This window comes from Ornithorhynchus anatinus, chromosome 15 (genome assembly GCF_004115215.2).
Source record: "Ornithorhynchus anatinus isolate Pmale09 chromosome 15, mOrnAna1.pri.v4, whole genome shotgun sequence".
NCBI classification, from domain to species: Eukaryota; Metazoa; Chordata; class Mammalia; order Monotremata; family Ornithorhynchidae; genus Ornithorhynchus; species Ornithorhynchus anatinus.
Genome location: NC_041742.1, coordinates 5301281 through 5316118, shown reverse-complemented (window position 1 = coordinate 5316118; position 14838 = coordinate 5301281). Strand labels below are relative to the sequence as shown.

The following is a 14838-nucleotide window of genomic DNA, read 5'->3' as shown; positions in this document are numbered from 1 at the left end:
TTCCCCGGAGTCCAGAGAGTCTCTTGCTCCATCCCGACATCACCCAATTGCCTTGTTTTTCCAGATCGAGAATGACGGTGAAGACCACCAAGCTCTGCGCCAGTACCAATGTATATAGCCAAGTGCCTGATGGAGGATGGGGCTGGACCATAGCCTTTGCTTTCTTCTTTGTCGAAGCGCTCACGTATGGCATCATCAAGTCCTTTGGTGTCTTCTTTAATGACTTAATGGAATGCTTTAAGGAAACCAATAGCAGGATCTCCTGGATAATCTCCATCTGTGTGTTTGTATTGACATTTTCAGGTGAGTCCCTCAACACTTCACGCGAAATCCTGGCCTTTGGTCGCCTTTTCTCCCCCCGGTGCGGGTAACGGCATTTTACCTGCCGTTCACTCGGGGCCCGGATTAAGGGCTGAGGTGAGCAACACTCTGCATGGTTCTGCAGGTGGCTAAGCTGAAAGAGTTGGGAAGGGACTTCAAGAGACTCGACTGGACCGGAGTCCAGTCTGGCTCGGCTCCTGGGGGACCTGGGGCAAGCAGTGCACTAAAGACAAGGACGTGATCGTTTGGATGAAACAGTCCCTGTCCCACAAGACACCTCCCTGCTCCATTCCTCAGTTTCCTCATCTAGACAGGGGGTGCAATACCCATTCCCCCGCTTTGAGCCCCAGGACTCTGCCTGGCCTGATTCTCTTGTTTTTTCTCCAGTAATCAGTACACCACTATGCACGGAAAAAACACGTAACCCATATCGTGATTCTTATCTTTACTAAATTCCTGGGGTTGAGAGCCCTTTGACCCTTTCCTTCTTGTCTAAAGAGGCCCTAGGTGGAGTCAACCCGCACGGGGATCGAGTCTCCCGGAGCAGATGAGGGAAGAGTCTCGGCCCCCTTCCCGGAGACTTCGACCCCGAGAACCCGTGGGGTGGGACTGGATTATGGGGCCAGGCTCCAACTGACGGTACCAGCCAGAAAAGCGATTTTGCAGCATTCCGTCCTGCTTTTGGAACTATGCAATTTAGGCAGGAAACGGCGTGGCCTCGCCGTTAGAACCTGGACCTGGCAATCGGAATGACCCGGGTTCTAATCCCGGCTCCGCCACTCATCTGCTGGGTGACCTTGGATGACGAACTTCTCAGTTCCTCAGTTCCCTCATCCATAAAATGGGGATTAAGACTCTGAGCCCCCAAGGGGAACACGGACTCTGTCCGACCCGATTAGCTTGAACTACCCCAGATCTTAATACAGTGCTCGGCACGTAGTGAGAGGTGCTCTGCGTATAGTACGAGCTTACCAAATATCATTAAAAAGAAAGCAGTAATATCTATTGAGCGTCCACTTGGTAAGGTGCACGGTACTGAGGAAGTTCACAATACAGAAGTGGTAGGTTTCCTGCCCACCAGGAATTTAACACTGTAATGGGGAGGAAGAAAGAAACTTGCAGGCTCCCACGGGGCAGACTTTGGGTGATGAGTTTGCCCAGAGGCAAAAAGTTCCTTTCTGAAATGACCGTTTAGGTGGAGTCGGGGGCTAGGAAATCCCTGGTGCAGACAGGTTTTGCTTGCTCGGGGGTTGAAATTGTGGACCCTGCATAGCCCAGCTAAGCACGGTATATAGCAAGAGGACTTTATCCCTTATCAGCCAGCTCAATGGATTTCTTTGACTCCCTGTGGGACTCCCTTCCACCCGGGAGGAGCACAGGGAAGCCAGAAGCAAGAAAAGTCTACAACTCTGAGCTCCTCCTGGCTTCTGGAGCAGGAGTAGTCCTGCAGACTCTAAACTCCTCGTGGGCGGGGATTGTGACTATTAACTCTGTTGTACTCCCCCACGGGCTTCGTCCAGTGCTCTGCCAACAATCAGTACACAGTGAACACCACTAATTGATGATGATTGTATTTGTTAAGCGCTTACTATGTGCCTGGCACTGTGCTAAGCGCTGGGGTGGATGCAAGCAAGGTGGATTGGACACCATCCCCGTCCCATGTGGGGCTCACAGTCTCAATCCCCATTTTACAGATGAAGTAACCGAGGCACAGAGAAACAAAGTGCCTGGCCCTAGGTCACACAGCGGACAAGTGACGGAGTGGGGATTAGAACCCATGACCTTCTGACTCCCAGGCCCCTGCTCTCTCCCCTACACCAAGCTACTGCTCACAACATTGATTGAGGCACTTCCAAAGCCTCCAGGAAGCAAAGTTAAGAGTTGTTTTTGGAGTACTAATGCTATTGCCTTCAATTGCCAGTAACTTGAACCCAAGCCACATCTATAGTAGTCTTATTCCAACACTCCAATTCCCCAATTCGCTTTTCTTCAGGGAGAAAAATATTTCCCTGAGCAGAATTTCACACGAGTAATTTAAAACGTCAAGCAAGTCGATGAAATGTACCTTTTGCAAGACTGAGATGGTTTTGGCGACCAGATCAGATATCCTATGCAAAGCTGGGTGTGCTCTGATTGCCTTATTACTTACCCTTAGTATGTGCCAAAGTTTAGCGCAGGGCTTTGACACATACTAAATGCAGAAAAACTGTTGACACTATCATTAAAGTTTCTACTGGAATGGAAAAGCCTTTGTTAAAACAGGGTGAAAAAACCCTCTCTAGATACTCAGCAAAGCTAAGACCACGGAAGCAAGAAAGCAGATGGCTAGGAAGAGATAAGTGGAGGCAGTTTGGGGAGGTTTGTTTTTTCAAGACCACAGTCACGCTGCCCTCACTCGCCAGCCTTTCAAAATCCACCAGCGTCACTCCTGGGGACTTTCCTTAAAAGGGCCTATCACTTCACCTCAGCTCCTGGCTCAAATGTGGAAAAAATGAATGGTTCTATCTACCATTCCATAAGAAAATCTTGCCAACCATTTCAGCGAGCACCATCCATTTAAGATGGACTACCGCTTCCTCCATCGAAAGTTCCTCTTTCAGAGGGGCAGAGTTTGAGTCTCACGTGGCCTCGGATAGCAGAGGCAGCCATCTCGGCCAACGGCGTGGGGGTTGAGTTCTTGGAGCCGTCGATTCAGTGGGTATTAACAGTTTAAGGGGAGGTGGTTCAAATGCACCACCCCGACTGACGCTTGTCAGCACAGATTCTTAAAATCGTCATGCCTGTCATTAGAGAACGCTTTGGACCTTATCTGCTAACCGTTATTTCAATGACATTAAATTAAGGAAGCAGCGTGGCCTAGTGGAAAAGCACGGGCCTGGCTTTCAGAGGACCTGGGTTCCAAACCCGGCTCTGCCCCTTGTCTGCTGCGTGACCTCGGGCAGGTCACTGAGCTTCTGGGTCTCAGTATCCTCATCTGTATGATGGGGATTCAGTACCCATTCTCCTCGTGAGACCGAATGACTCGAATCTACCCCAACGCTTAGAACGGTACTCAACAAGTAGTGGGCGCTTAGCAGATACCATCAATATCGGTGTGAGGTCACAGGAACAGTACAAGAAGGCTGAGACTGGGACGCATAACAATGTCACACCATTTGCGAACGCACGACCGCTTCTACCTGCAGCGAGTCTCCTTGTGCCCGCTTGAGGACTGGCTTGATCAGACCCATGTCGAGGGAAGGACATCCATTCGGGCTTCTCCCGGGGTCCCAGCTGAATCGTGTCATCAAAGACCCGTGTTGGGTCAAAAGCGGCTACCGTTTTCTCTGCGAAATATAAATTAGAGATAATATAAATGAACAGTTCCACTTTTATGAGCTATCAATATGGTATCTGTTAAGCGCTCACTATGTGTCGAGGGCTGTTCTAAGTGTCAGGGTAGATGCAGATCAGTCAGGTTGGACACCATCCCTGTCCCACATGCGGCTCACAAGGAAGTTAATCCCCATTTTACAGTTGATGAAACCAAGGCACCGAGAAATTAATTGGCTTGGCCAGGGTCACGCAGACAGCGATTGGCAGAACAGGGATTAGAACCCAGGTCCTCTGACATCCAGGCCCGGGCTTTTGCCACTAGGCCACGTTCCTTCTAGCAAAGCCCCAAGATGCAAAAAAAAAGGAGTAAGCCAAACTGAGGCCTATAACAGAAGCTCATAAACCACAGCAGCACTGCGCATTCTTTGGGGCCCCCGTCTTCAATCCTTCAGTGGGATTTATTGAGTGCTTGTGGTGTGCGGAGCACTTGTACTAAGCACTTAGGAAAGTATGTGACTGTGGGTAAGTCACTTCACTTTTCTGGGCCTCAGTTACCTCATCTGGAAAATGGGGATTGAGACTGTGTTCAACCCCATTTCTTTGTATCCACCCCAGCACTTAGATCAGTGTCTGGCACATAGTAAGTGCTCAACAAATACCATCGTTATAATTATTATAATCTAACAGATTTAATAAACACGTTCCCTGCCCACAACAACCTTCCAGTCTAGAGGTTTCTCCTCAACCCCAAGGAACTAGTTGGTCCTTCTGTTCTGATTCAGAAGGGGCCGGTCCGGACGGGGGGTGGGGTGGGGTGGGGTGGAATGCAGGCAATGCAATCTAGTGCTCAAAAGATGAAGAACTGGGAGGGATCGGCGGGTAGAGAATCCGTTAGAGCCCCCAGAGCAAACCAGAGGGAGAAAGAGAGAAGAAGAATCAGACAACCGGGAAAGAAGGAAAACAAGAACAGGGCGGGGTGTTATGCCAAGAACAAGGGGCATCCCTTCCCACCTTCATCTCGGAACCGTGGCCCCAGAAGGGAATGTTGAGAGAAAACTTTACAGCACGGCTGACCTCTGGGACATTCTCCCACTTTGGGGGAAATGAGCCCCCCGGCCGACGCAATGAATATCCGCCCTGACCTAGTGGGATTCCTGAAACCACCTTCTCTCTGAGGCTGGGGAGGAGACAGTTGAATGAGTTAACTTGACTTCTGTAGGGTCAAATATAACTTTGCCTTCTTCACCGCAGCGCCCCTGGCCACCATCCTGACGAATCGTTTTGGCCACCGCCCGGTGGTGATGCTCGGAGGAGGAATCATCAGCGTCGGGATGGTCCTGGCCTCTTTTTCCCGCATGGTTTTTCACATGTACATCACCATCGGGATCATCTGTGGTGAGTAGCTTCCCTTCCCAGAAAGCCCTGCCGTGTGACATTCCTTCCAGCTGCTGAAGCGGTTTAGCTTCCCTCCCGCCACTCCCCTTCCCCCCCACCTACTTCCCATTTTATAAAACATCCGTAAAGATTTTCCAAAACGGCCGCTTTCTGAATCAATTCTGAAGCTCTCTTTTTAATTTCCTTTGTCGTTGGAAATCTCCATTGGAATGTCTCCCGGACCATTTCGTCTTTGCCCCTGAGTTCATGTGAGCATTTGCTTGGAGAAATCAATTAGAGCTATTTACTGAGCGCTAAGTGTGTGCCCAGCACTGTACTCTGCGCCTTGGAGAGTTCAGTAGGGTAGGGACACAATCCCTGCCCTAAAAGAACTTGCAGTCTAGTTGGGGAAAGGGAATAATATAATAATAATTGTGGCATTTTTAAAGTGCTTACTATGTGCCAAGCACTGTTCTAAGCACTGGAGTAGATACAAGGTAGTGGGATTGGAAACATGGGGCTCAGTCTTTATCCCCATTTTTACAGGTGACGTAACTGGGGCCCAGAGAAGTCAAGTGAATCGCCCAAGATCACACAGCAGACAGGCGGCAGAGGCGGGATTTGAACCCACGTCCTCTGACTCCCAGGCCCGTGTTCTTTCCACTAGGCCACGTGATGTTTTTTGCATTGAGAAACAGCATGGCCTAGTGGATAGAGCCTGGGCGTCGGAGGGACCTGGGTTCTAATCCCAGGTCCACCACATATCTACTGTGTGGCTCTGGGCAAGTCACTTCACTTATCAGTGCCGCAGTTCCCTCATCTGTAAAATGGAGATTGAGTGTGAGCCCCATATGGGACAGGGACTGTGTCCAGCCTGATTAACTCATACCTGTCCCAGTGCTTAGAACAGTGCTTGGCACATAGTAAACGCTTAACCAGAACCATTATTATTATGCCATCTCCCTGATTTTTTTTTTTAAACCTTCAAAGAATTGTATATCTAGCTTCATTACACTGCCTTGTGTGACTTTTCACTTTTCCCATTCTCCATGTTAGCAGAGCCAAAGCCCCTTGGGACCTAGATTCTAATCCCAGCTCCGCTGCTTGCCTGCTTTGTGACCTTGGGCAAATCGTTTAACTTCTTTGCACCTCAGTTTTCTCATCTGTAAAATGAGGGATTTAAAGCTTAGATCGCAATTCCCACGCAGGACAGGGACTGTGTCCGACCCCCGTTCTCTCGCATAAGTGCCAGCGCTCAGTACGGCGCTCGGCAAATTCTACCGCGATTAAAAAGCCATCACTGGACTTTTCTATCTGCTCCTCATGGATCTTTCTGGTGTTTCTTCACAGGTTTGGGTTTCTGCCTTAGCTTTCTCCCAACCGTCACCATTCTGTCCCAGTACTTTGACAAAAAGCGTTCGCTGGTCACCGCAGTTGCTTCCACCGGAGAGTGTTTTGCCATGTTTACTTGTGCTCCAGGTATGTGGACCTAGATATCCTAACTATAGAAGCAAACTAAATGAAGCCCTTTTCATCTCTTTCCCATCGACCTCACTTTTGCAGAGTTCCCGGAGCCGACGCCAGAGACAGGCGGGAGATGGTCCGGGTTTTAATTTCTACTTTTGCCATGGATTTCCCACCTTGCCTTTGGCTCACTCTATTTTTGATTCATAAAATGAGGTGACTGCCTTTAGCCAGAGGTTTGAAGAGCCCCTGGATAACCCAGGTGAAAGATGCTCCATAAAGGCTCGGCAAGTTTTAGAACCTTTGCCACACTCGAACTTGACTTCTGCCATATTCCTATCATAATCACATCACTTATGTAACTAATGACATTTAAACCGAGGCCTTTTTTTCCCAGTCATTACTCCAAAACCCACGTTTACTTACCTTTCCTTTTGGAGACTTGTAATTTACAAATTTCGAGTTAATTAAAAATCTCATGTGCATCGTGCTTGCAGGTTTAATGCCTTCATAATTCATTATTATTTATTTAGTTGGGGGCTACTAGGGAGATTATACAGTAAGAGAGGTGGCATTTCATGTAGTAACACTGATAGATACGTTATAGAGAAATAGGAGCCCCAGGGACACTGCACTGCTACCCTTGTGAGAAGTACAGAATAAAAAAAATGACCTGCTCCCTGCCTATGAGAGGTTTCCACTCTAATGAGGGTAGGGTGGGGCCTGACCGACTTTTCGATTCTAAAGGTGTCTCCGGCAGTCAGCTTGTCTTTGGACTGAGCGGAGTTGTCCTAGCAGGTTTGGGGATTTGATTGTTTCTCCCTATCTGGAAAGGTGTCGGCTGACTCTGTTGCTTTGTACTTCAAAGCGTGTAGTAAAAGCGTGAGCGCTCTGCATTTGTGCATTCAGTAAGTCGCATTTATTGAATGCTTACTGGGCGCAAAGCACCGTACTGAGCGCTTGGGAAAGTGCACCGTAACCATAAACGGACACATTCCCTGCCCCACGATGAGCTTACAGCGTAGAGGGGGAGACAGACATGGATCTAAATTAATCCATCGGTTGACCGATTGACTGCTCCGTCTTCCCAGCTATCACCGCTCTGAAAGAACAGATAGGCTGGAGGCACAGCCTCATGTTCGTGGGCGTGTTGCAGTTAAACATCGTCATCTGTGGGTTACTGCTGCGGCCGATCGTGATCAAAGTCCCGGAGGTGGTCAAGATCCCTGCCGCCGAGGGTCACACCGAAGGGCAGCACATGCTGGAATACGAGAAGACCCGCACCTCCATCGACTCCATCGACTCGGGGGTCGAACTCACTACCTCACCCCGAAACGCCCCCGGCCAGGCCAAGACCGACAAGAAGAGCCACGACCCAAAGAAGAACACCCAGAATCCGGGACAACCCAGCGGTGAGCAGGCGAGCAAGAAGACACCCCTGTTGGACTTTTCCATCATGAAGGAGCCCTATTTCATCTGCTATGCCCTTTTCGGGCTCTTCTCCACCCTGGGCTTCTTTGCCCCGTCCCTGTACATCATCCCGCTCAGCATCAGCCTGGGCATCGACAAGGATCAGTCAGCCTACATGCTCTCCGCCATGGCCATCGCGGAAGTCTTTGGGAGAATTGGGGCTGGCTGGGTCTTCAACAGGGAGCCGATCCGGAAGATCTACCTGGAGCTGGTGTGCGTCCTCTTGCTGACCGTGGCTCTCTTTGCCTTCACTTTCGCTTCGGGATTCTGGGGGCTCATGGTCTGCAGCGTCTTCTTTGGGTCAGTGCTGGGCACGGTCACGGGGACTCACATCCCCCTGCTCGCCGAAGACGACGTGGTTGGGATCGAGCAGATGTCCTCGGCCGCCGGGGTCTACATCTTCGCCCAGAGCCTGTCGGGCCTGGCCGGACCGCCGCTTTCAGGTAACCCGATTACACCCTCCACCCCTTATCCCCAGCCGGTCACCTGGAAGTCCGTTTTAACCCGGGCCCGGTCCCAGTCTCCACCCCCTGGGGCGATTCGCCTACGAGGCCAGGGCTGCAGCACCTCCGGGGCAAAACCCGGGCCCCCTCCCACACAATCCTCCGCAACCATCCTCGTCCAAGACGGCAGCTCGGGTCTGGCCTAACTTCTGGGGCCTCCTCTGCTGCTGGGGCCACCTAAGTCTTCAGTCCCGGGAGCAACCGCGCTTACACCATCAGATGGTAGAGACAGTGTGGCCTAGGGCTTAGAGCAAAGGCCTGGGAGTCAGAAGGTCATGGGTTCTAATCTCAGCTCTGCCACTTGTCTGCTATATGACCTTGGGCAAGTCACTTCACTTCTTTGGGTCTCAGTTACCTCCTCTGTAAAATGGGAATCGAGACTGTGAGCCTCACTTGGGAGAGAGACTGTGTCCAACCCGTTTTGCTTGTATCCACCTCAGCGCTTAATACAGTGGCTAGAACACAGCAAACACTTAACCGATACCATAATTTGAGAAGCATCATGGCTTGGTGGAAAGAAGCATGGGCTTGGGAGTCAGAGGTTGTGGGTTCTACTCCCACGCTGCCACTTATCAGCTGTGTGACTTCGGGCAAATCACAACTTCTCTGTGCCTCAGTTACATCATCTGTAAAATGGGGAATAAGACTGTGAACCCCACGTAGGACAACCTGATGACCTCATATCTACCCCAGCGCTTAGAACAGTGCTTCGCAGATAGACCTTAACAAATACCATCATTATTATGACCATGCTACTTATGAAGGGCCTGCTCTGTGCCAAGCACTGTGCTATGCGCTGGGGTTTTCATTCATTCATGCAGTTGTATTTATTGAGTGCTTACTGTGTGCAGGGCACTGTACTAAGTGCTTGGAAAGGTACAATTCAGCAACCATAGAGACAATCCCTGCCCTCAGTGGGGTCACAGTCTAGAAGTGGGGGGAAGACAGACATCAAACAAGTAAACAGGCATCAATAAATAGAATTATAGGTATATGCACATCATTAATATAAATAGAATATATATATATATATACACACAAGTGCTATGGGGGGGATGGGGGCAGATCAAAGGGAGCAAGTTGGGGCGATGAGGAAGGGGAGCAGAGGCAAAGGGGGGCTTAGTCTGGGAAGGCCTCCTAGAGGAGGTGAGCCTTCAGTAGGGCTTTGCAGGGAGAAAGTGTGATTGTTCGGCAGATTTGAGGAGGGAGGGCATTCTAGATTCTAGGCCAGAGGTAAGACATGGGCCAGGGGACAGTGGCGGGACAGGTGAGAACGAGGCACAGCGAGAAGGTTAGCAGCACCAGAGCAGCGGAGTGTGCGGGATGGGATGGAGGAGAGAAGGGAGGTGAGGTAGGAGAGGGCGAGGTGACGGACAGCTTTGAAGCCAACCGTGAGGAGTTTTTGCTTGATACGGTGGATGATGGGCAACCACTGGAGATTTTTGAGGAGGGGGATGACATGCCCAGAGTGTTATTGTAGAAAGATAATCCAGGCAGCCGAGTGAAGTACTGACTGAAGTGGGGAGAGACAGGAAGTTGGGAGATCAGAAAGGAGGCTGATGCAGAAATCCAGTCGGGATAATATGAATGATTGTACTAACGTGGTAGCAGTTTGGATGGAGAGGGAAGGGCGGATCTCGACGACGCCGTGAAGGTGAGACCGGCAGGTTCTGGTGACGGATTGGATGTATGGGGTGTAGAAGAGAGCAGAGTCAAGGATGACACCAAAGTTGCGGGCTTGGAAGGATGGTAGTGCCATCTACAGTGACGGGAAGGTCAGGGGGAGGGCAGGGTTTGGGATAAGGAGCTCAGTCTTGGACATGTTGCGTTTTAGGTGGCGGGAGGACATCTGGGTGGAGATGTCCTGAAGGCAGGAGGAGATGTGAGCCTGGAGGGAGGGAGAGAGAACAGGGGTAGATATAAGATCATCAGGTAGGCAGTCCCCAGCTCACACAGGGCATGCAGTCTAAGGGGAGGGAGAGCCCCATCATACAGATGAGGTAACTGAGGCATAGAGTAGTGAAGTCACCTGCCCAATGTCACATAGTAGACAAGTGGCGGACCCAAGATTAGAACCCATGACCTTGATACATGCCCCCAAAACAATTAAGAACTTTACGATGCAAATTGGAATTCTCCATCAACCATTTGAGGGTGAGCAGCAGTGTCTATAAGCACTTTTTCTAAGGTTGACAGACACCCACATTTTCCCCCAACTTAAAAAAAAAAAATTAAATCTAAAAACATGGGAAATTTCCAAATGAGTAAGAGTGTCGACATAGTATTTATTGAACACTTACTCTTTGCAGGGCGCCGTGCTGAGCGTTGGTGGGGAATACGGTAGTTAGTAGACACCATTCCGGCCTTGAAGAGCTTGCGGTCTAGAGGGAGAGGCAGAGAAAAAGATAAATTAAGAGTTGGGGAAGCAATTGAGTGGAAAGATAGGGACCCGGGTTCTCTGGGACCTTTGGACATTAGGAATTTATCCCATCCTCAATCCCACAGCATTTATGTAGATATCTATAAATTATTTGTATTAATATCTGTCTTCCCCTCTAGATTGTAAGATCATTTTGGGCAAGGAATATGTCTACCGACTCTGTTGTATTGTCCTCTCCCAAGTGCTTAGTACTAATCTCTACTCACACAAAGCGCTCGGTAAATACCGCTGATTGAGGAGAGGGGGTGGGCTAGGCTTAGGGAATTGAAGACCCAACTGCACTGTTGACACTGCAGGGTGGGAATAGGGTCTAGGGGCCTGGGATGCTTTTCTCTAACCAGTGTTACTCCCGAAAGTGCTCAGTACAGTGTTTTGCATGCAGGAAGTGCTCAAAATAGGTCAGTCATATTTATTGATTGCTTACTGTAGCAGAGCACTGAACTAAGCACTAGGGAGAGTAAATATAACAATATAACAGACAGTCTCTGCCCACAGCGAGCTTACAGTCTAGCCTATCCCGCCATCGACCCCTGGCCGAAGTCCTACCGCTGTCCTGGAACGCCCTCCCTCCTCATGTCTGCCAAACTTCCCCTCTTCAAAGCCCTACTGAGAGCTCACCTCCTCCAAGAGGTCAGACAGTCTAGCCGGGGAGACATATTAATACAAAAAAATAAAATTACCAATAGGGACCTAAGTGCTGTGAGGCCGTAAAGGGGAATGAATGAAGGAACCGAGTCATGGGGACGCAGAAGGCTGTAGGAGAAGAAGAAAGGAGGGCTCAGTCAGGGAAGACCTCCTGGAGGAGATGGGCCTTCATTAAGGCATTGAAGATGGGGGAGAATAACTGTCGGATATGAAGTGGGAAGGGTTTCCAGGCCAGAGGTGGGACGTGGGCAAAGGGTCGGAGGCAAGATAGGCGAGATGGAGGTATAGTGAGAAGGTCAGCATTAGAGGAGCAGAGTGGGAGGGCCGAGTAGTAGTAGGAGAGTGGTGAGATAGGAGCGGAAAGAGCACTTTAAAGCCGACGGTAAGGAATTTCCCTTTGATGCAGAGGTGGACGGGAGACCGCTGGAGGTTCTTGAGGAGTGGGGAGACGTGGACCCAACCCTTTTGTAGAAAAATAATGCCGGTGGCGGAGCGAGGTAGGGACTGGAGTGGGGAGAGACAGGAGGCCACTGACAATGATAACGGATGTGAAATCTTGTGTCCCAGGGATGCTGGTGGACAGCACCAACAAATACAGCTCGGCCTTCTACTCGTGCGCCGTGGGTACCCTCCTGGGCGCCGCCTTCCTGGCCTTAGTGCGGCCCTGCAAGATGGGACTGTTCAGCCGGCAGCGCCAGGCCAAGGACAAAGGCAACTCCAAAGCTCTACAAGACCTACCCGAAGACTTTCTCGAGATGGACCTCGGAAAACCAGACGCCTCCGTTCCCAACCGCCAAGACCTAGTATGATCGCCCGGTCCCCTGAAGCGTAACACTGTGTCCACTGGAAAAACAAACCAACAAAAACACACTAGATAATCACTCCGCTCCACCGTCGACATTTTAAAGGGAATGTAAATGTGAACTGTGCTCCCAACTACTTTGTTTTTTAAAGGTTTCTTTCTTTTTTTTTTTTTTTTAAAGCGAGCCAAAAACCACTTCCACAGAGAACTTGGCTTTAGACATCTAGCAATACAAGAAAGATGTCAGAGATCCGTGGGTTCGCATTTGGGTTTTTAAAGAGGGGGATGAACATCAGAGAGGTTCAGGTAGATTCCAGTTCCACGTGGCAAACGGGTGAATTTCCGACCCTCGATCCAGGCGGAAGGAACCCTTCCCGAATCGGAAATTGCCATTGGCGCTGCAAGCTCCAGACCTGCCTTGGGGGATGAATAGATTAAATATAAGTAAAACCAGTAATTCCGACTTTGAGGTCTCCATTTAATAAAACCGGGCTCTTATTTTTCTAGATGAAATTCTGATTATGGGAGGTTGGGAGGGGATTGGGGAGAGAGGATGAGTTAGACTTGGAATACTATAGTCTTTGTAATTTTTAAAGTATGAAACTTGAACTTCAGAATATGGAGATTATCCCTTATTTTTATGGCCAGTTGTTATCACACACATTTCCATACTAGTTAGTTGTCCGGAAGAGCACCCTGAATGTTTCCTGCTTGATTTTAGGCATTAGAACCTCCGGGACTGTGTCGTTTTTAATTTAAGCCAGTATTTATTCATCGTTAAGTTATTTTAGGAGAGCTGAAGGAAGTTATTCGGATAGGGATAGGTTTACGTCGGACAAATCTATCGGCTTTTGCGGGAAGCGTTTTTATTTTACCTCCTAGCAACGTATCAAGAATGCTGCTGTTTCGTCAGGTTAGTTCTCTGATATCCCATAGGGTTAGTTTTGCTGTGAACTGATCACTGATGACTTGACTTTCAGAAAACAAAGATGGACAATGAACCACCTTCATCTGTAGCGTTGGTGGGGGGGTTTGTTGTTTTTTACATTGTTCTTTTTTAAAATCGGTGTCACTCAGAATGACAGAATCATTTCTGATCCAAAGCAGTGCAGACGCTACTTCCTATGGAGTAGTAGGGACATTTCCGTCATGAGGTACCGTTTACATCTTATTTAGGAGAACTGTCGTTGGTTTTCGCTCAGATGCCAGGGGACATCGGCTAGCCATTTATTTTTGGAAAATTTAAAATCTATGTATGATATTCCCCGCTTTGACCTAATATATAAAGAGGAGAAGTTTAAAGCCACTGGGCGGTTGGTTTGCTCACCCTCTCCGTCGTTTGTACAGAACTCCGCCTGGCTAGCGGCAGCCTCCACTTGCCGTTCCACCTTTATGCAGCTTCGAGGTTCATTTTCGGCATCTCAGGGGAACGAGTTGAATAAGCCTCGTTTGGTTCCGGGTCCGCAAGGACGCGCCTCGAATATTTCTCTGCGATAAAGGAGAGCGGTACCGTGTGCCATCCACCGCATCTCTTTAAAATGCATTTTAATCAGCTGTAGAAAAATATCAAGAAGATCGGTAAAACGGGGCTTGGGGGGGGGATGGGGGGAGGGGGGAGCAACTAGCGGCCCACACCAAAATGGATGAAGCAATTTCTTCTGTCTGCTTAAGAATGATTTTTTTGAGCTTGTGGCCGTTTTGCATCCTTATATGCCTTCAGCACTTTACGATGTAATCTCTTTTTACAAGGGTGCCCGATGCAGTTTTGATGTTTATAACTTACTCCAGAGGAACTTGCTGTCCATGCAATCTGTTAACAGCATGAAAATGTGTGTGCAGTCGACCAATAATATAGGGTTTTTAACATGTTCGAAAACGGGACTGCTGATTCGTTTGGTATTAGAGTGAGATTCTGGTACTGCTACCAAACATTGAAATTTACAATAAACATGGGGTTTTTCTTATGACTGGTTTTCTTCTGCTATAAACCTGTTTCGAGTTCCATTTCTCCTTCCTGGAATGACAATTCAGCAGTGTGACTTCAAGCGGTCTGAGGGGTATTGAATTTAGATTAGACTCATTTTTGCCTTCCTCTCCTAAGAAGGGTATTTCTTAAGCACCAAACTAAAAGCTGGGGTAGGTACCAGACATTCAGGTCAGACACGGTACCTATCCCACATGGGGAATAGTAGTAATGGTATTAAGCACTTATTGTATGCAGAGCACTGTACTGAGCACAGGGAAAGGGGAGAGGGGGCGGGGGCAACCTGGACCCTGTCCCTCAAAGGAGGGAGTAGGATTTAATCCCCATTTTACGATGAGGAAACTGAGGCACAGGAAAGTGAATTGATGTGCTCAAGGTTATACAGCAGAAAAGCGGTAGAGCTGAAATTAGAACCCAGGTCCTCTGGCTACCAGGCCCATGCTTTTTCCACCGGGCCACCCTGCTTCTCTCTTCAACCTATTGACTTAACTTTCTCGGTGCCTCAGTTACCACATCTGTA

The 14838-nt window shown here is 49.1% G+C and overlaps 2 protein-coding genes across 6 annotated transcripts in view; one reads left to right on the top strand and one right to left on the bottom strand.

The window, feature by feature from the left end:
• Positions 1–12797, top strand: part of SLC16A6 (solute carrier family 16 member 6) — a 43067-nt gene extending 30270 nt beyond the window's left edge. For all 5 annotated transcript variants that reach the window (XM_029079671.2, XM_029079669.1, XM_029079670.1 and 2 more), the window contains 5 exons: positions 65–303; positions 4888–5031; positions 6361–6489; positions 7566–8387; positions 12100–12797. In XM_029079671.2, coding sequence (XP_028935504.1) covers positions 72–303; positions 4888–5031; positions 6361–6489; positions 7566–8387; positions 12100–12341 — 1569 coding nt within the window. In that variant the 5' untranslated portion in view covers positions 65–71 and the 3' untranslated portion in view covers positions 12342–12797. The remainder of the gene's footprint in view (positions 1–64; positions 304–4887; positions 5032–6360; positions 6490–7565; positions 8388–12099) is intronic.
• Positions 12798–13662: 865 nt separating this feature from the next.
• AMZ2 (archaelysin family metallopeptidase 2) overlaps positions 13663–14838 on the bottom strand; it is a 29242-nt gene continuing 28066 nt past the window's right edge. Inside the window, exon 14 of the transcript XR_005660883.1 lies at positions 13663–13887. The gene's annotated coding sequence lies outside the window, so the exon portion shown is untranslated. The remainder of the gene's footprint in view (positions 13888–14838) is intronic.